The sequence below is a fragment of the Athalia rosae genome, chromosome 4 (genome assembly GCF_917208135.1).
Source record: "Athalia rosae chromosome 4, iyAthRosa1.1, whole genome shotgun sequence".
In the NCBI taxonomy this organism is placed as follows: Eukaryota; Metazoa; Arthropoda; class Insecta; order Hymenoptera; family Athaliidae; genus Athalia; species Athalia rosae.
The window spans coordinates 17319632-17343304 of NC_064029.1; the positions used below are offsets into that span (position 1 = coordinate 17319632).

Here is a 23673-nt window from a genome sequence, read left to right on the forward strand (position 1 = left end):
GTCCTAGGTATACGTGTACTATACACACGTCAGCCTGAACGAACGATATGGCTGTTATTATAAAAATTTATTCAAAAGATAACGAATGCACGCTTTTATTTCTATTTATAAAGCGATTCTCATAGATCAATTTTTGTTCCAAGCTTAATTAATGGAGAATTGTGTAATCCGTTAGGTGTTGCGACGTGTTATAATATGATGTTTTTTTCTTTATTTTTCTTCTTTTTATCACGAGCTTGCAGGGGATGGTAATAATGGACGTTAACCGTGGGGTGCATGAAAGCTTAGGCCATTACCCTGAACTGTCATTGGCCCAGAGGGTGTGAAACGCCATCTAAGATTCGAGGCAGATTTTTTGAACTGAAAATTTGGAAAATCTTTTCATCACCCTCTTGGAAAAAATAATCGGAGGAATACTATGAGGCTTCTGAATCAAATTTGTAGATCGACCCGAAATCAGGATCCCTCATGGCTGCCCTCGTTACATGTGATACATTGCCAGCGAGCTTTTTGTGCAAAATGAAAAAAATTCTTGATGAATTTTCGTCGTATTTTTTTTCGAAATCGCTCAGACGATAATCAGAGAACGATCGTGACAAGACTGTGAACTGTGCCTTGGATAGTTCTAGTTGTTTATATTCTAAGATGGTATAAGGAAAGCTCTTCGTAAAGGGGGAAAAATTTTTGCAAATTATCTGAAAACGAATGTTATATCCGCTTATTTTTCGTAATGATCACCCAAAGTACACGAACGGGTAGGAAAAGCTTTCAGAGGGATGAGATGAAAAACAATCGAAATGATTCTTGATCCTTCTTTATTCTTGTTCCCTTGGTTCACCCTTTCCTTCTTACCCCTTCTCCAGCTCTCGCCCTCTTTTCCCTCTTTTCCACCCTTCCTTCCTGTACCAGAAAATGAGTTGCGTCGTCGCGCTGAAACTCCGAGGGTAGTCATCTAACGATCGCTTTACGGAAACGCCCGAATGTGTTATTACTTGTATAGTAAGGGATGGTGGTGGGTTTGTTCGGTGCCTTGATTCCCGAATCCCGAATCCAACTGTTTACAAAATTCCATTTTTCCGGAAGTGAATACACAAAAATGTGATTCTGTTATTATTTATTTTTTCTTTTTCGCTTCCGTCGTGATCCGACCAACGCTTCTTCACGTTCGTAACGAGTTTGAATCATCACCTGTGCGTTATCTCCGCCGAATATATACCTGAACCTGACACCGAAGTCAATTCGGTACAGGGCGGATGAAGATCGCGGGGGGCAGTTATCGTCCAATCCTCACTCGCGAGTTGCAATTAATTTAAATACACTTGTACGACTTCATAATCTCAGCTCACGTATACATGCTGTGGCCGGGTAAATGGAAACCCACGTAAATCCAACGGATAAAAAACGTATATAAAAAATTATCAAAATCATATCAACCGATCGCGCATTAATTCATCCGAGTGAAGACGTATCGTCAATAAATTGAGTGCGTCGAATGAAAAGAGTGAGAAAATTTTCCATCGCTTTAAAGTGATCACCGAGGTGGCGTAACGTCGTTCAAAATACGTTTCGGTGCAGTCCTGTCCCCTTAGAATCTCGAAACGAAAATTCGAATGCATATTTTTTACGCAAGCCCCGATCAGTAGGAAGCTACGTATTGCCTAATCGATGAACAATGCGAATGATGCCTAAATTTAAATCTTTTATTCGATCATTCACTTGATACACGGACGATTATTTTTATCGAAGGAGGAAAAAAAAAAAAAAACTAGGAAAAATTAAACAATCGTTAATGGATGCATCAACCTAATGCAATTTCGAAGGAACAATTTTCTAATCGATATAAACTATAATCTGATAAAATAAACAACACGTCTGAAAACCATTTTCTAAATTCAATTTATGATCCTTGATTATATAGTTCGGATAGTTTGTACGTAACTTGAAAAAAAGACAAACAAAATCCGGGCAATTTTTGCTACAGAAAAAAAAAAAGAAAATAATCGATTTTGATACCGATTTAGCAGTGACGATGGCCACGAAATTGAAGTAATTAATAAAAAGATTTTTTATCCGACCGAATCTGCGCGTGTAACATGACTTGCGGTTGTCAATTTTTGAAAAAACTTTCAAATGTTACGAGACAAAATGACCACAAGTACTTACTTCGAATAGTAAGAAAATTCTACTGTTACTTCGGGTAACAATAAATCTATTGACGTACCTTATCGTTATTTCGACCAAGTTTTATGCAGTGAGTAATTAGTGGATACCTATATCGTGCCGATTTACGGTACGAATTTATGTAGTGAATGGATTTTCGGAAACGGCACATACCGCCACATCAGTTTGGAATGGCATTTGGAGTATTACTCGTGACAGTAGTCAACCTAATTATCACAGGGTATTTACTCACAATTATCGGACATGCTAACGCTACTGGTAATTGGGATACGGACGATGATCCAGGTAATCTATATCTATACGTTGTACATATATGTTCATGCAAATCCTAAGTGTAATCATTGATTATGAGTTGCATCTCTGCGTTATACCGTCATATCCCTCTACGAATCGAAGCTACGCCGGCGATTTTTGCTCATCCTTCGAAATCCTTTTCAACATTTGAAAATTGTCCCACATATGCCACATGCATATCTGTGCTAGGACGTTGATTACTTGTAACGAGTCGTTCGTCCTTTTTTGATTGAGATTTTCGAATCGTCCTTTCTCTCGTTCCTAAATTCCGTGTCCTGTCAATAAATTTCGAATCTCAAATTGAAGAAATTCGTTACGTGAGGTGATGAAATGAAAATAGAATGGCGAAGAGTTACTTTGATGAACAATTGGAATCACACAAATAAACGAACTCCGTTGGTTGAATAAAGATGGCCGCGAGGCTGTTGAAATAATTGAGTAGAATGCACGCAATCATAAAATCGAACTCGTCTAAATCTTCGACGAAAATAGGATTCGAAAAATTTAATGTATGTTGCATCCACGAACCTGGCTCGGATTTTTTATTTCATATCGAAAGAATAGCGATTTTGATTCTCTAGTTAAGAAATACGAAATTATTAATCTCTTCATATTTTGGATACAGTTTCTACATTAGAAGTCAGAGCTGTTCTTGGCCGTACTGCAGAATTGCCTTGCGACATCGAACCATCCACAAGGGAAGATCGTCTGTACATGGTGCTCTGGTTTCGCGATCGTACAGTAAAACCTATTTACAGGTGAGTGTTCAAAAAATGTTGTTAAATAAAATGGAGATGAAAATTTGAATTTTGAACGTGCGATTTATGAAATTTTCCATGCGAAATGTCATCAGGTACGACCTCCGAGGGAGAAGTCACACCAACGCGCTTCATTGGTCGGATGACAACGCTTTTGGACCTCGAGCGAATTTTGAGACATCCTCCAAACCCGCGGCCGCCCTGAAACTCGAAGCTGTCCAACTGAAGGACGAAGGAATATACAGATGTCGTGTAGATTTTAGAAATTCACCGACCAGAAATTTCCAAGTCAATTTAACCGTGATAGGTAGGCATACATAAATTCGATGAAAAGGTGTATTCCGGATGAATTTTTTTTTCCTGCTAAAAATTAATTGTATCTACTTCACAGTACCGCCCCATCAACTTTTAATTTACGACGGAGCCGGCGACAAGGTGGAAGACGTCGTGGGACCTTTTCAAGTTGGTTTGGAATTTCGACTGTCCTGCGAAGTTCGAGGAGGTGAATACTCGTTTATTCCTAATTTTATCACCTACCGAGTTCGACTTTATAGTTCGCACTATAATTAGCGATTTTGCTAACGTAATTAATTCCCGTTGAATATTATACCTAGCGAATATTTTACGAATATCGTAAACTTTGAAAACCTTGCACCTAGCCCGCCATATTGTAGATCGTGATTTATTCGTTATGGACTAAAAATGATGGTTCGTTTTTTCTTTTTTTTTCAAAACACAGGAAAACCAGCTCCCAATATCACCTGGTTCGTAAACAGAGACGAGGCCGAGGGACAAATTCAGGAGACCGCCCTGAACATTATCGTTAGCAAATTAACCGTACCGAAATTACGAAGAGAGCACCTAAACACGACGTACAAATGCAGGGCCTCGAATACGGAACTCATATCACCGTTGGAAAAAACGGTCCTCTTGGATGTTCATTGTGAGTTCCGAATTAACGATTTACGAAATTTGTGGGGGGAGGAAACCATGCGAACGGCTGGAAATGATTTTTTAATGATTTTTTACAAACCAAAACGACCTTCGAAGGATGGATCGCGTGTCACGTTGAGATTATTAGATGTTCGAATTTTGAGAGCGCAGAAATCAAGGCCTTCCAGTTTAATTATATCTCCGTAATAAGATGCCCGATGATTGAAAAAAAAAAAAAGGAAGCTGATATTCTCAGCATTTGAACAAAATGATCTGGAAATTGGGCTCCATGATTCTTGGCGCATGTTGAACGAAATCAAGGAAAGATTAGCTTTCCGTGATGTCGAGAGTGAGCTGAATGATTCCGTTGGAATCATAGACAACTTTTTTTTTTATTGTTACAGTAAAACCGATATCGGTGAAGATATTATCGAAACCGGCTATTTTGGAGGCTGAAACCGAGTGTTCGTTAACGTGCGAAGTAATCGGTTCTCATCCACCGGCTCATGTGATGTGGTTCGAAGGAAATCTGGAGTTTCGTACTGGGCAGGTGAGTCGACGATAGTTTTGTACCGATATCCATAGGTGTACGTCGAATTTTTAAACAAGATCTTCGTCGATTCGAAAGATCGTAAAGGTGCCTAATGACCACGTTTTTATTTAATCATGAATCGCCTCTTTTTCGAATTGACGCTGATTTGAATATCAATAAAAAAGAATACCGGGTAATATGAAATACGCGAACAGGTTTCACAAATGACAGTCTGTCTGTCTATTTTTAATCCTAACTAATCTTCGTGTGGTTTATAGGCGAAGGAAAAAAGTCAGAATCGAACCTTCGACGCGTAATTTTATTTATCTTTCAAAGCTTTTTTTTTTTTCCTCACTTTTTCAGTTCCGAAAAAGCGTCAACTCCACGGTGGTTTTGAATACCGTGAGATTTTCCCCTACTCCCGAAGACGACGGTAAAATTTTAAGATGTCGCGGGGAGAATCCGGAGATACGTGGCGCATTTTTGGAAGACACTTTTCAAATGAACGTCGTATGTGAGTATGCCAATGGAGTACGCCAAAAATCGATACAATTTTTCGTCGTTGCTAAAAGATTTCACAGCGTTGAGCGTGTTTCTCGAAAATTCCTGACCCAATTATGCGGAAGAAAGATATATCAAGAAATGGGAAAAGAAAACCGTGCACAGTAGTCTTACTCAACAAAGTGAATTCCTCATTACGCTTAAAGTCAACTGAATGTGAATTCATTTCTAGCTCTCTTTGTCCCTCGTCCTTTCTCTCGACTCTTTGTCCGGACTCTATTCTATTCTCTTTGAATTTGCTTGCTGTTGGCAAACCATTACACATTTCTCGTCGGATCTTTATCTCGTAAATTTGCCGCCGCGACGAGCTATCCTTTACTCGTTCGTCACCCTATCTCGTCTATCTTCTCAAACAGTCGCTAGATGCCGATTCATTCTCCTTAGGACAAAGGGTTCGAAATTGAGTTGACGTTATTTACCTCGTCAGGAATTAAATCCGCGATAGATGTTCGCGCGTTTCCGCGGCACTTAGGCCAGTTGATTCAATTTTTTTTTTTTTTTCTACGACTTATCAAACAACATATTTTCTCCCTTTTCATCCGCAAGTTTCACCGAGGGTCTTCTTGCAACTCGGGAGCACCCTTAACGCTGAAAATATAAAAGAGGGCGACGACGTGTACTTCGAATGTCAAGTTCGCGCGAATCCTGAACTCCACAAAATCACCTGGCAGCATAACGTGAGTGTGATTCGCATTTCGTTGATTCGTCTCACTATGAACGAGTCGCCAGCAACGACCTCGCCAAGTTCAACGCAGTAAAAAACGAAACATCTACTTTCATTTTCAGGGAATGATGCTCGTTCAGAACGTCTCCGCGGGTGTTATAGTAAGTACGAAAAGTCTGGTTTTGCAAAGTATCAGCAGAGACAACGCCGGAAATTACACGTGCGTGGCGGCCAATAAACGCGGAGAAACGACGAGTCCCGGTGTACTGCTTAGAATACAATGTGAGTTCGAATCCCACAGGGTTTTTTCCCGTCTCCCTTCACCCGACCTACGAACGGAACGAGAAAAAAACTTTTACCTTTCAGTCGCCCCAGTTTGCAAAACCAAAGAAATCACCATAATCGGTGCTTCTCTCGAAGAGTCCGTCAGAGTAAGATGCCAAGTAATCGCGGATCCTTCCGAGATCGATTTCATATGGGAGTTCAACAACAGCGGCGAGAATTTGGACGTAGCCCCGATAACGTTCGACACGAAAAACGGGACCACCAGTGAAATAATATACACTCCCGTTTCCGAAAGGGATTACGGGGCGTTGACCTGCTGGGGGAAGAACGCAATCGGGAAACAGGAGTCACCGTGCGTCTACCAAGTAATTCCAGCCGGTTGGTAAAGTTTTTCCATTCGGCAAATTAAAAAATCGCAGAAATCTCACTCCCGTCGAGGGACCCCTGATCCTCTCTTGCCATTTTTGGTTTCTCGTTTCAGTGAAACCAGGGCCTCTGAATAATTGCACGGTGAGGGCGTCTTTGAACAGAAGTTCGGAGATGCTGGAGGTCGATTGTATTCCCGGATACGACGGTGGTTTGCGGCAAGAGTTCAGACTCGAGGCTTACGAAGTTCTTACCGGTAATTTGCGGCTGAACATTTCGAGCTCGACTCCCGATGCCCCGATATTCAGGATAAACGTCGCTGACCTGCTTCCCGCAACGCATTTCAATCTGGTCGCTTACGCCGTCAACGCCAAAGGACGCAGCGAAATTTGCTTACTCGACGACATAATGCTCCGAGATTCGGAAAAACACACGGGTAGGACTCGAGAATTTATCCGTTAGAAAAAAAAAGTCAAACTCGTTAGCAACTGACGGCTACAGAAATGATCGTAACGAATACCGTGATTGTGACGGTTGTGTTTGCATTCCAGATAGCAGCATTAATGTTATTCCACTCGTGTTACTGGTGACCGGTTGTTTAATGGCACTTGGAATCGCGATGCTTTCCATAATATTAATAATGTATAGACGACGTGGTACTACGTCGCCGGTTCACATTGAACCTTATATGAAACAACCCATTATCACGCCTCCGGACTCGAAGAACAACTCCATGTTCGACATCACTAACGGGGATACATATTTCGTCGAATATACGCTCAAACAAGTCAACGATTATTCTATGAACATACAACCAGATATCATACAATCTCCCCAAGGTATGACGATTTTTCACGATCAATTGAAAATCAATTATCGCACGATGATTAAAGTTTTTTTCCTCGCAACCGTGATCGATTTTGACAAATCCGTTGAGTTATACTCCCGTCGTCGCTCTCGGAGAGACACTTTTTTGCCTTTGATAGAGTCGATTCGGATTCCACGTTGGCACGAACGTGCGAGTCTAATGCGAAAGTGTTGCAAACAAGATTTTCCACAATATCATCGCTCAATTTGCATTCCTACGGCAATGAGTCACCCGACAGGTGCAACGGGATTAGAATCCCATGATTATTCTCATTGATGCGCACACTTTTAAGGAACAAGCTTTTTTTTTTTTTTTTTATTAACCAAAGTATTCGCGTACGCGACCGATTAAGGCAATGCGAGTGTGTCCGCTGCATTGAAACCACTTTGAGAAATGTGGAAAGTGAAATGATATTCTCCCACATTAATTTCATTCGATTTCAGAACAGGGAAAATTGACTCGAGAACCACAACTATTTTTGCCCGTCAGACCGGACAAATTGTTCTCCCCTTGTGATATTCACAAGCAAAGCCTTCAGAGCAACGGCTATACCGTGAGTATGAGAGTGACTTTTCATTGAAATTAGCTATCTGACGTCGACGGAATTGAGGAGAATACGAATCTCCGTAACTTATCGGTGAAAAATCTTTGCCTCTGATTAATTTTACAGTTGAATCCGTTTTCCACGAAGTCGTGGGAACCCATCAGTTTCAAAGCAGATCGAAACCTTATGAAGGAGATAATTATCGCGAACTCAATACCAGGTCCTGAAAGTTGTGTATAAGTTTTTTCTTGCAGGTAAGCGATCGAACAATTAGACCTTCAATTTATCTCCCTTGTAATTATTTTTTTTTTTTTTCATCGACTGGCGGCTGAAAATCGCGCCATCCAATTTCAATTGATTCAATTAATCCGCGATTGTTCCAGCAGACGTGCACGACGTATGTACAAAGACGCTGATTGTGAGTCCAAAGTCCGTTGGAAACCCCATAAAGAAAATCGACGTCGAATGAAAAGGCTGGCGTCGAGGCGCGCCGCCGTTCGAACGGGGGATGAAGAAATAATGAAATAAACGAAGACGACAAAAAACTGGACAGAACTTCATTCGATGTTTTTTTCTAGATTCGCGAGAAACGAAAACCGAAAAGGACCCTTTTTCCACACGTACAGTTAAATATGGTGTCTGCAGAAGTGAACCCCTATAACGCTGGAACAAATCATTCTCGACGTGTGGCAAAAAAAAAACAAACAAACAAACCAAAAAAAAAAAACCATAGAAATGTAAAAAGTCATATAATTGGCTTTTCGAAGTGATTAAGCTTTCGTGTGAAACTATTAATATAACAAGCGATGGCGTTAACTGGCATGCTCTTGTCGTTACGCGACAACGTTTGTGTAGACGTATTATAACGATATGACGTACCGTACCTATTCGAAGAGAAAACGAAAGAAAAAAGAAATGACGAGAATTAAAAATTAAAAACTAAATCATTTTGCAAAAGGTGTGAAAAATATTCGATGAAGGATAAAAATTTCTCATACGCCTATTTTCACTTCGTCATATTTGATTGATACATGTTGTTTTTTTTCCTTCCATTCTTCTTCATCTTTTATTTTGCAATATCACGTATTTTATAGACAAAATAAAATGAAACAAAAAAAAAAAAAACAGAAAAAAAAAAAAACGAACAAATAAAACTAAGAAACGAACCACCGATGGCTTATACTGAAGCTGCACTTATTTATACGATAATATTGATAATGTACTTAACGAGTACGCATGTAAACATAGTTTTATCCGCCGAAATGATAATACTATAACTGTGAATGCATAAACTATCATCACTCGGCCTAAAAAAAAAAGAAAATTAAAAAATAAAAAAAGAATGAAAAGAAAAATCATAGAGCTTGTAGTCACGGAGCAGCATCGATTAGACATTGAATTTGTACGCCCGAAGTGGTATTAGGGAAGAATCGATTCCTCTCGATCCTCTATTAGTGTGTGTAGATATTATAAAATTGTAGGGCTGATACTTCTCCCGCGTTATACAATCTCTATGATTGAAAAGCATCGTCGTCGTTCATTGATTTGGGTGAATACAAAAGTAACGAAAATTATTCAGGCGAAAAAATTCATCGAACATCGAAGATGAGAAAATAAATGATTGATGATAAAAAAGGAAGAAACAAACAAAAAAAAAAAAAATAGAAAACAAAATTGAATGTCATTACTTCACAGTTTTTTTATTTTCTAATTATTTAACCAAGAACGTTGTTCTTCCCTCATATTTTTTTGCTCACGTTAGTTGTGGCCTTTATTTCTACCCCCAGTTTTCCTTAAAATTAAGAAGTTCAATTTTCAGACGATTTGTCGCAACAGGTGGTGCGCCAAGCTGCGATCTACCTGCCGGATAATCACGAGGCATTTTCAACGCCTTCGAGGAACCCAGTTCCTATTGGTTGGAATCAGTTCAGAGATAGTCGTATTCCCGAACGTTTTCAAGAGGATTTTATTTCTACCTCAGAATCATTTTGCTCCAGTGGCAGACTCGCCCAATCCGATGCGGATGCATGCGAACCAGCTGCGAGAAATCTTCGGTAAGACACAGAAGAATTTGGAAAAATCTCGCGTGAGATCTACAACGAAACGTATTTCGAGCCGTTAGAATATTCCCGTCCTATGATCGCATGAATTAAATTTAAACAAAGGAAACCGAATGCCCTGAATCACGCGAAGATCCGAAGTACTAACTTGTACTACCGTCGCCACGATATTACTTGGAATTGTAACTGAGGCTGCAACGTCGTCGGTGTTAAGCCTTTGATCGATGCACCATCCTCCACTTTCACTTCGCATCTTGAACGTACGGTATTATTGCACTCTGGATAATTTAGCCTCATTTTATTAGCAAGTTCAACTCGTACCGATATGCCGCAATTTATGCTGCAATTAATTTTTCAATCTTTTTTCATTCGTCTTACTTTACATCAAGCGTTCCCATTCACCGCGCATATTATTATCGTACCCGCGATGACCAAGAACTCGAGGACCTCGTTTCGCACCTAGCAATTATTGTCAATTCGATGTGCGGATTATACGAGGACTGTCGCAAAGACACTCGGGTAATTGTTCGCAAAACTATAATTATTTTCTTAATTAATGTCGAGGGAGTTTTTGGTTTTTTTTCTTCCTCGCATCGGCTGCGAAATTAACGCATCTATTTGCAAATGAGCGAGTGATTAACTAACAGTTGACAACTTCTCGATTCATGTTATTGCTAGATAACGTCATCGGTATCTGTTAGTTGAAACTGAACTCAGACCACAACGAGCAGAAGGTGCACCTCAATTTTTTCATATTTTCTATCTCTCGTTGTTCCGAATATATCGAAATCGTTCGTTTACTTCAATCAGAAAACTCGATATTATAATTCGCAGTCCGTACAGACGGAATTGCGGCACGGTAATTGACTTACTTCAATCAAAAATCGAAGTACGATCTTCCGATTCGTGTTTATGCAAATTCTAGTCTTGCACGATTCCGATAAAAGCGATGAACAAATGGACGCCTTTCACAAACGCGCAGCCTCCGAGAATCCCCGTGCATTATACGTATTTGGAATCGATTTTCAAATCGCCTTGCAGAAAACGTGGAATATGATCTTTGAAATATTCATCGACACCCCTCTTACTCGATGCTGCGATTACAAAGATAATTGCAAGTGAATTGATTCTTCGGCTAGCATTCTCAATAATTAACCGTCAAAGTATTTTTCGGAAAGGTCTGCGTTGGTTTCTCGTCAAGATTTTCTCAAAAATTTTGCGATTTCTTTCAGCCGGAATTTTTAAGTGGGGATGACCGAAGACGAAATGAGCAGATATACCGAAATTGAAGTTACTTTTGCACTACAATTATCTGCTCACTGGTGCTGGACGTCTGAATGATCTAGAATTCTAGACAACGACAAGCGACCAACGAGGTCGCGTTGCGAGTAGATGTTTTTAGCGTTATTTGTTTTATAGGAATTTCGCGTTATTATTATGTTTACTTGACGATAATTGAAATCCTACATTTACCTTCGCACTACCTATACTATCGGATTTTGTAAACTTGTACGGCTTACATTTATCGATCGTTGAAGAAGCACGCCAAGCGTTGCATCGGGTCAGAACTTCTTCAATACTTGACAAGGTAACTACTGTAGTAGCCGCGATTTAAACTTCTTGTCAAAAAATTATTCCCCGTTTGTTCCACCCTAAATAAATTAATAAACGATTGAAGAAATTCCCTACCGTTTTGCAGCGGTCGTCGTATACATTCGCTGAAAATTTCGCTTATAGTTCTCGCCTCCGCGAGTGTGGGTACAACAGACAATCGCAATATAAAGGACTAGAAGACGATACCGATAACCGTTTTCGACGAACTACGATAAAAGAAAAAAAATCAAAAAAGAGAGAAATCAATCAATAATATTCTCACGATTTACACGAGTAACCGACCTCTTTACAAGGGTGAGTAATCGTAAAAGGTATCCAAACTTTCCAACATTCTTCTTCGTTATTTTCAAAAGAAAAGTACCGCGGTGAAAATCATCTTCTGACAATGACGAGAAACTGAAAACAGTCGATGCAAGTGAGACTCCGATTTTTTAGACGAGTTCTCATGCAGAGAAATTCGGCAAAAAGTTGCGGGTGTCGTGAAACGTGTTAAAAAAAAACAATTTTGATTCCAGAGTATCGGGAGATAAGAAAAAAGTAAGAATTTGTACTCTACGTTACCTATATAGCTTGTGAACTTTTCGCATACTTGTAGGTACGTGTTATAAGTTTTTCACAAATATTGATATGCCGCAAGTGGCAGTTCTTACAAATCCTATAAATACACACGAGTCGTCTGCTATTAGATCTTTTTCCTACGCGACGTTCGATGACTGAGAAAATTGAAGCTAGTTGAAAAAAAAAGAACCGGGCTGAAACGCGTCCGAGTTAATTTTGATTAAATTCCCCCCGAAATGGAAACTCCCCATAATCGGGAGGTAGGCAGCATTAGTTCAAACAGGGTTTATTTCATGACCACCGATCCTAAGCCCTAGGGCAAAGCGGGCACGACGGGGTTGTTAATTATATTTGAGGTCTAACCGCAACCGGAATACCGATATGATGATATCGCGAATATTAGGAATTCTCTGGTGTGCAACGTCCGAACGGATCAAAGGTACAGCCGAAACGAAACGGAGATTTTATTTCTCGATCACGTTTTCCAAATTTTCCGAGAAGGTTACGAAGTGTCTCGAAAAAAGTGCACCCTCCGCGCACACTTTTTAATTTTTCTTCTTTATCTCGAGAGTGAAATTCCAAAAATGAAGTTTTTGGGGTAAAATTTGGGGTGAAGTTGTGCGGAATATCATGTATTCTCAGAGTGAAAAACAGCCTAATACGACCAGGATAAAATCACGCTGTTTCATATCGGGCTTCGTACAAAAGAACGTTACGAAGACTGCCAAAAGTAATTGATATTGCGACGCCTTTATCACGTTATACGTATAGCTGTGAACCAGTTGCGTAAAATGTCAAATTCGCTGGTATAATTGTACAACCTTTCAGTGCCGTGATGTGCGACAATTTTCCCAAGTTACTTTCAATTCCAGGTGACGAAAATTTCAAGTCGGTCGAGTGAACGAATAGAGTAGCTAGTTTTTGATGAAACGAATTTTTATTTTTCAAACTTTGAGAACATTTATCAAATAATTGAACGAACGTCGCATGTGTCTTTCAGCTAAAGACGAGAAAATTCTCACCACATTCGATGATGATCGATTCAAGCAACGCTGCGTTCAAGAATTTCTCTCTTCAATTCCAATTACTTAAAAGTACTCTTCTTACCCTCGGGAACCAAACCCTCGCCATTCCATTCTATTTACGGAATGGATAAATCACACAATTTTTTTTTTTCGAAAAACACCCAGCCGGATCGTAGTCAGTCGACAAAGTTTGCATTTTATTTTCTCGATGTTCTTTTCGTTCTCTTTCCAACATCACCCACGCGAGCTTAATCCGTGGGCTCGATTAATTTTCGCTAAAAAACGATTTTTTTACATTTCAAATTCCTTCATCGATTGTTCTCCACGAGACTTTACAAGTACGTTTCTAGCTGGACCAAAAAATATTTTTCGTGAATTCTTTCTGTTCTGTGATATTGATATATCTTCAAATGATTGCAAGACCAGATTTCGTAAAATAGTATAAGGAATCAATTAGCTGGATAGAATTAATAAGTAGATAATTTTTTGCCAAATAAAAATTACAACTGAGACATTTTGGGGTGGTTTTTCGTTCAGCCGTATTTTCAGCCGAGGCTGTAAATTTTATGCTAACGATGAGCTGACGTCATTACGTTACTTTGATTGGCAGGATTTGTATACGTCCAACATTGAAAATTCGTATTTTCCTAAATTTCTGGACCTCTGCACGTAATGTACGTAGATAATATTAAGAATATTGATTTCGTAGGAGGCGCACGCGCCGGTTGAATTTGCTGCCTACGGGGGTGCGGTTGTTACCATGGATCCCAGTATACTAGCCACTATGGATAAGGACGCATTGAAGAAACAGATCGAAAACATGAAATATCAAGCGACAATGGAGCGATGGCCGCTCTCCAAGAGTATCGCAGCGTAAGTTTTTCATTCAAATTAAATTTTTAAAAGAAAAAATATCGACACGGCAAATTCACCTCGTCACCCGTTCTAGCATCGTTCGCCAAAAATATCCCCTCAACGAATACGGGAACGGAGGATTTTCGTTTCATTTTCACGCGGCGAGTTCACGCTCGAAAAAGTTACACCATATGCGATCGATATAATTTTCTCTCAGGCGTGTGATCTCCGCTGAAGTTGTAATTTTTTTGCACACCGTCACCCTTCAAATTTGCGAAAATCTTATCAAGTGGTCCGAATTTTGGCGAGCACATTCGGCTGATGAAATCCTACGCGTAACCAGTGAAGAGGGCAAAGACGACAGTGATCTCATTATTCGAAAAAAGTCGCGTCGAGTGTGAAATTTGAAACAAAACTAAGATTACTGGAAACAATGACCGAAACCGGAACTCCAAAAGTGACGAACAATAAAATGCATCTTTTTACTCGACAAATGTATGTTTTATTATATTAATTGCCCGACTCGCAACCTTGATTATGCGCTGCGCAAAGAGAGAAATTTATGCTACTTTTTCCTAGGGCGTTGTGATTTCTCTTTTGGTTTATAAATGCACGGTTATTATACGCATAGTCTTGGAGCGGAGGAAAAATATTCTATGAGTCGTAATAACAGTTTGAGAATACATATTTTTGTTATGCGGTAGCGACTCGATTCACGCGCTATGTCAAATATAATCACGAGCGCGATTAAATCTCTCCGACGACATCACGGTTTTGTGAGTCAAAAAATATATCCCACGAATTTCTCCGTCCTCTCTCAAATTTGGATAAGTTTTCCGACACGCCATCCGTCATTTCACGTGCTCCGAAATTTCGGTCGCTCAATTTTTCTGAGCTTCGATTTCAATCTCACATCTCCTAACGCCGTACGTCGTCGGGCCGGTGCAGGGAGTCCAAATATTTATGCGTAGGTACTTTAATTTCGGAGCGAGTCAATATAACGTTGAGCGAAAGGAGCGGAGGCGCACATTTTTCTCATCTGATTTCGAACGCGGAAAAAGCGGGGAGGAAGAAAAGTCATCAATAAACAGCTGCTCGGTTGCGGGGTAGAGAAGAAAAAACGAAAAATCCTCGCGGCATCGTGATGGAATGTTTAGACTGGCTCATAAGAATTAATTACGAACAACAAACATTTCCAAATTTTGTTTATACACGTATACTCCAACGGACATGTGCCCACACACTTTTCATTTCTCGATTCACAGTTTATACCGTACGAAAACAGCAAATACATGACACGTTACAAAGTGGGACCAGTTTCTAATTACGAAGCGACGTTGTATCCCCATTAACCTCCTCTTCTCCCATTTCTCGATTTTTTCCCAAAATTTTATTTTGTCTCTTTTCGTTGCTTTTTCCAGTATAAATCGGTCGTTGGACAACTGTCATAAATTACGTAGCCACCGCTGACACACCCGTCGAAAGCTATTAATGAATTTTTCCAAAATTTCCACCGAGAAGCCAATCGAATTAACGAAAGCGAAATTCGAAATTGGAATCGCTGGTCCTCGAGGATTCGGTCTCCTAGTTTTTTACATCCAGCGCGAAACTGACCCCCTAACCATATTTCAAATTCGAACGACCCGTTTCGCGATCAGCCCATGATCCGATGGTGCCGGAAAGTTATTGTGAAAAGGAGAAAATTCAAATTCTTTTTGCACTTTCTGCAGGTCGTGTTTAATGCATCAGACCGAGGGCATCGCCCTTGCGCAGTTCATGCGCCGCATAGGCCACAGAAGCAGTTCACTGCACTTGCTGTTTTATTTCGATATTTGCATATTTTTACCATAAACTGCATATACAGTAGGTATATATACACACATTATTAACCGAGATACTCGATTTCTCGTAATGTTTGGACCGATGTGAATATTATTTCTCGCATCATTTCGGTAGTCTCTCTCCCATTAACGGACCGGATAAATTTCAGCTTTCCGAAACGTCGACAGCTTCGATTATTTTTTTACAGGACACCTTGTTAATTCGGGCTTCCAGAAAGTATACGGATAATGTCGACTGACGGTGGCCAGGTGTTAAAATATGTCAGGAAGTCAAGTGGATTTGAATAGATGCGAAGGGTTGTAAACTCTCCGAGTATTTATTGATCGGACTGCATAGTTTGAAGCGCCGCGAGCTGTAAATCAACTTGAATTAGTGCCGGTGATTTTACAACGCAGCTTTTTTCAATCTCATTTCGTTTATTGCAACCTGAGATCTGAAAATAACACTCAGACATTTCGGAGAAATGTTAAACTTGAGATAACGAAATGACCGATTTATGAAAATAAATTTCGCGACGGAAGTAATATTTCGAAATGAGGATAGAAAAAAAAAAAAAAAAAAAAAATCCAAATTGTTGGAGATTATTTCTTGTTTACACGGTATAATTTGCATTTTTTAATTCCAGTCGTTATTATTTTATACACCGTACGTGGATGCGGTTTGATGGTCTTTTGTATATAATCAAACTCCATCCGACCGTTCTCTCTTGGCTTTTGCAATTTATAATTAATTAATTTATTCGCGATTGTGAATTAAAATTATCTATGTCTTCTGGCAACGGTGCTTCGGTTATCAGCCGCATCATGGTTAATTTGAAAACTATTTGTCTACAATCTCCAGATTCATCGAGGCAAACTTTTATCCAACAATACGTGTATCAGTTATAAATAACGTTATAAAGTTATCTCGTTTCAACAAAAATTTCTTCACCTCGGGATCGGGATACGAAAATCCCACGTTCGAACCTCAACAGGAATCTTTTACGAAATATTTTACAATGCAAAGTTATCCATAGAGATTGACTGATAGCACTTCGTGTATTGTATACAAACTGTGACGAAATTAATTGTGCCATTTCGTTGCCAACGTCGTGGAGGATCGCGACAACGGGAAACAAACGAGATAGGATGTGAATGATTAAGATGGCGTAGCGTGAAATCAAAAATCGAACAGATCGAATTGCGTTACGCACTAGCATGGAGCGGGAAATTTTTTCGTAACATCCGGAAACTCGCGGGACAAATTTTCACTTCGTATCTTTCACCGTGCTCGAGGGACCGGAAGTTTAATCTTACATGCCTGCTCTTGGAACGGTTTGAAACTCTTGAGAAATTCTAAAAAAGGATCTTGGTTGTACTCTAAAAAAATCGGCGTACGCTTTTGATATCAGTGAAAGTAAGAAAGTATAAAATCACAGAAAAGGAGGACAGATATTTTCAGTTTAGTAATTGCCAGCATTGCACGCGCGCCGCATTTCATTTCATTCGTCGATCAAATTTTTGACCCGTAATTTTTTCTCCGATTTCACATCATTATAATTCACACGCATCTCAAGAGTTTTCTTTTATCGATCTACGAATTTTTCCCACAGAGATATCTCAATTTTTCTGCTCCATAAAGTGGAAAATTGGTGATAACTTGATCAATTTTATAGATAGATCAATTTGGCCTTCAGATCCGGATTCCTGAGATCGAAATACATAAGAATAGCATGGGAAATCCGAGAGAAAAAAATGTTGATTTTTTACCCTAAAATTGAAAAAACTCCAAGGGGTACCCCTTTGGATTTTTTCGATTTTTGAGCCCAAAATGAAGTATTTTTAAAATCGGTTGTATGACACTTTTCTTATGTATTTTGACCTCAGGAACACGAATCCGTTACTCAAATTGAGCTACGAATTTTTCCCATTGAGATATCTCAATTTTTCTGCTCCAAAAAGCGAAAAATCGGCGATAACTCGATCAATTTGATAAATAGATTAATTTTACTTTCAGATTCAGATTCCTGAGCTCAAAATACATTAGAATAGCATATAAAATGAAATATTTTTTTTTGGTCGAAAATCGACAAAATTCCAAGGGGTACCCCTTTGGATTTTTTCGATTTTTGGGCCAAAAATGAAGTATTTTAAAAATCGATCGTAGGGCACTTTTCTCATATATTTTGACCTTAGGAACACGAATCCGTTGGCTAAATTCAGCTATGATTTTTTCCCATCGAGATATCTCAATTTTTCTGCTTGGAAAAGTGAAAAATTGGCGATAACTCGATAAATTTTATAGGTGGATCAATGTGGCTTTCCCTAAACCCTAAAAGCCCTCAAAAAATTGAAACGTCGGATTCCGGCCCCAATTTTGAGTGTAGAATAGGATATACTATCGTATTTTCATCCAATCCTATTATAAAAAAAGAAAACAACCTTGTTCCGTTTCAATCGAGCATGTAAGTATAGGCAATTATTGAAACTTCTACGGGCAATGCCTCATCTACAACGTGACTCACGCAGCACAGAAATTCTGCATCATCAGTATCCGAGGTACCGACACAATTTTTTTCGACGGCACAGAATCTGCACTAATCCTATACAGAAAAAAAACCAATCATCAAATTTTCGAACAGTGTTCAGCTGTATGTATATAAAAATAATCTCCAAGTCTTTCAGGTCTATCGATTGGCGAAGCGAGGATAATTTATCTTCCCTAATCATCTTCGGTTAATGAGGCGAACGATCAAACGCTCCGGCGTGACAAGTGTCCGCTTAATCTATACGGGATAGTCCGATCTCCAACGACAATCGGTTATCGCTTAAGGCAAAACTTCTACGCGATTCGACATTTTTGCAAACCTTTATAGAAAGCTGTACGATAGCACGTGGTTTTACGGAGTACAAAGACCATCGACACACGGGAGAGTAGAATAATTCAAAATGTCGGCATCGCGTGTCGCAGGATTTGCGGTAATGTTAATCGAATCGCCTTGTGAAACACATTCACGTGTCAACCTCCGAGAAATTAATTTTAAATAAAAATACCTTGTAAAACTAATCAGATAATCACGCGATCAAATTTTACTTTCGATGGTCACGTTCGGGAGGGCGATTTTTTCAGCCAAAACTCAACCCCAAAAAAGTATATCCATGCCGTGGATGCAAATTTTGTTCACCCACGTATGTACGTCGCTCTCTACGTACATTTATTCCCCATGAATTCCGTACGAGTTCATATGCGACGGTACATTACGCGATAAAGCGTACGGGCCAGCTTCAGCTAATATTGACTTTTCTCTCGGGACGTGCAACCAATCTAGGATCAGCTACCACCGCGGCTGTTTATAAAGAGAAAGGAGGCGCATGTCTTTATGTTTCTTATAGGGACGTGATCACCGGCACAATTTTACTCCAGTGAGAGTAACGAACGTAAATGTATACGTACATGTACACGTGAAAGAGATCCACCAATAACCCGACATAACTTCTTTCGAATCAGATAACCCCGTTGAAATAGTACGCTGCAGACGCAGAAGTTCGTTCGAGAAGCTCCCGGCTCTTTACCTAACGATGCCATTTTGCTAAGCGAGAAATTCCCTCTCGTTCGAACGTCGCAAAGCAGCCCAGATCCGAAACTCTGATGGAAATTGCGAGGAGGGACAATCGGACGTTTTCAGGCCTCTAAAAAGGCGTTCAAAATTATTCGACAAATTAATTTGACAAGTAATTTTCGAACACCCGTTAGATCCACATCGGGTAGACGTTAACTAGGTAGCATTTCACTGTTTCCACAAATGCCTAGAGCCTCGAAAACGGTCTCTATGTCTCCCTGGTAAACTTTATAAAGTTCATCATGGCGGAAGTTTATGCTGCACCGGTCAGTCGTTTAACTTTGATATTAATTTACTCGTGCAGTTATATATGAATCCACTTGATCCACGACTGGCATGCAGGTTCTTCGCATATTTGAGTGCCTTAATCACCGTCGATTGCAACATCGTATATTAATTTTGAATATTTTCACGGTTTGTGACCAGAAATCTCATTCCGTTACGCAATGTAGGCAAAGTTTGTTAGATCGAGAATCCCAATCTTCGCTAACGAACTTGTAAATCCTGCGAGTTGGAAGATACGTCCATATTATATTTTATGGTAGTCGTGTTTTTTTCTCAATTTTTCGATCAATCGAGTGTTGCGACGAAGTGCAGATCTAAAAGCATCGGACACACTTTACCATATCACACGGGGGGGGTTTATACGGCGTTAGTTCGTTCGCGTACCCATAATTTCGTAATTGCGGATAATTTAAACCACAGCTAAGCTATACTTTACGTTGTTGTTGACAATGTGAAGAAACGTGGAAATGAGAACTTGCCAAGTGTGTTGGCCCTCGGGTGTGAAAGGACTGAGGGAGACAAGTTTCACAAGGACAGTGTACTATATCATGACCTGTAAAATGCTGCAGCTCTCAAGCCAGTACATTATATTCTATGACTCACAAGGTTAAACACATGTATAACACATGTACCGTACGTGCACGTTCGAATTCGGTAATACCTTGAATAAATTTTTCTATTCTAAAAAAAAAAAATAAAATAAAAAGGAAAAAAAAAGTCTTCGAATAAAAACTCAGAACATCCGGATTTTGCTGTCCGTACAAAATGTGTGAATATACAGCCGTGGAACTGCGCAACGTGCGTATCGATACAGGATAGTTACAAGGAGATTTCATGCGTGCTCCGAATCTCATCACCACGTTTGATTTTTGCTACCTTTCCTCCGTTCGAGCGTTCGAGATCAGCCGAATTCCGTTTTGATCCTTTGATTTGTCACAAATATGTAGAGACTTATTATCGCTGAATTATTTTTGAAAAAAATGTTCTTTTCTGTTTTTACAGGATGCGCGAATACGTCGAGGAAACCGAGAAAAATGATCCCCTGATTCACGCACCTGATAAAAAGAACAATCCATGGGCCGAGAAAGGAAAGTGTGTGATCATGTAAACGTCGATGTGAGCCGTTCTGAATTCCAAAGAAGAAAGAAAAAAAAACAAACAAACAAAACGAAACCACGAGATCAAAAGAAAATCATTAAAACCAAAAAAGAAAAAAAAAAAACGAGATGAAAAAGGAGATCATTGACACGAGAGGAAGGAAAATAAAAATTCACACAAAATCCATAACTTATTATTCTATAATACTATAACGATGATAGGATCATGAAAAAAAAGGTTGATACATGGCACGACTTCGTTCTATAAAAAATTAATGAAAATAAAGCGTTTGAATGATCATAAACGTCGACAATTTGTCACACGGAGTGGCGTCGTGTGTCATCATCCCACGTATCATCATTATACCTATATGTAATTTACGTGATTTACATTATATCTAAACAATTTCATATTAAAATAATGATAATCATGTCTTGAAATAAATTACTCGATCGAATTAAAGAGAAAAACCAAAAAAAAAAATAAAAATTAATAAAATAAAAAAAAAAAACAACACATCTCTTTTACCGAGCATATTTTTTATCAATGTTTTAGGACTTTTAGAATATCATAAATCATTAAACGGCTAATCGCCAGTCTCAATTATACATGTTATGTACGAATACCTAACGATTCTTACCTCAAATTATTCATTCAATTATCTCGAATTGGTGAGCATGGACGAGAAAATCGTCACGGATCCAGATATCGTTCGTGCGCCAAAAATCAATGTCAATCTTATTAAAAAAGTACAGGAAAAGTTCATTCAGTTCGGAATCTACGGATATACTTTCCATGAATCGAAGTGCTTTCGCCCGATTGAAATAAATGCATCATGTCTCTAATAAAAGAAGAAAAAGAAAATTTGACAAAAAATAATTGGAGACCTTAATTTTATTGGAAAGAAAATTAAACCTCGTAGAGATACTTTTGTAAGTTTGAGAAAAAAAGAAAGAAAGAAAATCACGTTTTCCAATGTCGTATCAACGACCAATGCCGCCCTCGGCGGTGTTTATCCAAATCCAAAAAAATTATAAAAACGAAATTCGTTCATTACTCAGCGTAAAGAAGACGCCCTATTCATTGTACTGTAACTTTCGGTCCAGTTTAACAAAGCGATTTTTAAGCTCTGATCGCAGGGGCCCATCTAGTCAACAGCAACTATGACTGTGATAAATTGCAGATGCATAGTATAATTAAATAGAGTTGACATAAATTAGTCGGATAGAGAAGTTGAAAAAGTTAAAATAAAGTTTCAAAGGGCCAATAAAACGAAGGTTTAGTTGCGCCACGATAAAATTCTTTACGAATAAAGATGAAATAGATATATATACATTCAACGTACGTTCCATTAGCTGTTGTTGAAAACGAAACTGGTAACAATAAAAAAATTTTGGTTAAGTTAGTAAATCGACATCGTCAAGTAACTAGTAATATGTAATCCAGTTTATTACACATATTATACAAAAATAAAATGTGAAGATTAATCAAATAATTAACAGCTTATAAAGATCATGTCATGTGTATCACAACGACGATAAAATACGAAACGGATTTAATCAGCTTGCGTGATCGTTGATCATTTTTCGAGAGAAAAATTGACGAATTCCGTAAATTACTCTTCTGCGTCGATTTATCACCGCGATTATCCCGATTATCAATTATATAATATCGTGTGATTATTACTTACGCAATTATTACACAATTCTCAGCTCCAGATGCTGCCTGCCTTTCATCGCGAGGTACGTACGAGCATCTGGTGAATTCTGCTGGAAGGATCGATGAACTTATCCAGTTTTTATTAAAAAACCAGTATTTTGTTAGACAAGCTCATCGCCGGATTCGAATTTTCCTTTCAGAAATCAATCGATATTTTAGATCGGAGGACGCTGTTGCCTCAAGCTGTCGGAGGACCCGATGAGGAAATGGATAAAAATGAAAAAAGGTAACGAAAGGACGAGAAGAAAAAATTAAGAGCTATTCCAATGCGAGTGGGGTAACAGGAACTTGCGTGCGGCGATCCGCATAAATACCTCTCTATTGCATGACGAGGAATAGAGTCCATAGATCTTTTGTATCATCGGCCACACATTTGCATAATTCTTTGAAAATTAGATTGAAAAAAAACCGAACGCAAAAAAAAAAAACTTATTTCAATTACTTGGGTCAGTTTGAGGTTGCTGAACGATCTACAATGATTATTCATTCGTACGGTAGTGACTTATGCCTACTGGGATGACCTACGAGTTGTGTAAAAAATGATTCACTTAGCACTCGATTGCTCACCGATCTTTTTGCAAAAAACTGATGAGCTTTCATACGCGGCTGTGTTCATTGTACAGAGGCGAAGAAACCAAATCTTATATATCTAAAGGAGGAAACGTGTCGTCCTGAAAAAAAACGCGTTTAATCAAAAAAAATTTTGTAAACTTTGAATTTTACATGACACAAAAATTTGACATCGCGTCGATGACTGGTTATGAATTCATTGAACGAATGATCGATGGTAAATTCGTGGTTGCGCAAGATTCTTGAATTCGTGTTACTTGACCGCAGTAAATAATGTTCGGTTTGAAAGTAGAGTAAATCTGAGGGGGGCAATTATATCCGAGGTAATATCCGTGCCAAAAGACTAAAAAAAAAAAAAAAATCGTCCATGAAAGGACCCGACGGTTTTTTACGTCGGCGGAAAATTTGGATTTTCAAAACTAAGTGTTTTTCGCATGCAATGAAGAAAGAGTGACCACCGTCG

General features: G+C 39.0%; 3 protein-coding genes across 4 annotated transcripts in view; 2 read left to right on the forward strand and 1 right to left on the reverse strand.

The window, feature by feature from the left end:
• Window positions 1-23673, reverse strand: part of LOC105693815 (neural cell adhesion molecule 2) — a 56443-nt gene that overhangs the window by 11273 nt on the left and 21497 nt on the right. The window lies entirely within an intron of this gene.
• Window positions 863-9118, forward strand: LOC105693760 (protein turtle homolog A). Of its 2 annotated transcripts, none has more exons than XM_012413887.3 (15): window positions 863-2466; window positions 3101-3233; window positions 3329-3540; window positions 3625-3735; window positions 3973-4176; window positions 4571-4716; window positions 5062-5212; window positions 5806-5936; window positions 6046-6205; window positions 6290-6586; window positions 6690-7010; window positions 7126-7413; window positions 7886-7995; window positions 8113-8240; window positions 8370-9118. In XM_012413887.3, the coding sequence occupies exons 1-14, from the start codon at window positions 2310-2312 to the stop codon at window positions 8224-8226; spliced, it is 2535 nt and encodes an 844-aa protein (XP_012269310.1). In that variant the 5' UTR covers window positions 863-2309; the 3' UTR covers window positions 8227-8240; window positions 8370-9118. The 2 variants fall into 2 exon arrangements, with proteins under 2 accessions (XP_012269310.1, XP_012269309.1); XM_012413886.3 differs by having other exon boundaries at window positions 867-2466; window positions 8373-9118.
• On the forward strand, window positions 11616-22279 carry LOC105688749 (guanine nucleotide-binding protein subunit gamma-e). The gene is made up of 3 exons (XM_012405274.3): window positions 11616-11954; window positions 13953-14116; window positions 20826-22279. The coding sequence occupies exons 2-3, from the start codon at window positions 14004-14006 to the stop codon at window positions 20929-20931; spliced, it is 219 nt and encodes a 72-aa protein (XP_012260697.1). The 5' UTR covers window positions 11616-11954; window positions 13953-14003; the 3' UTR covers window positions 20932-22279.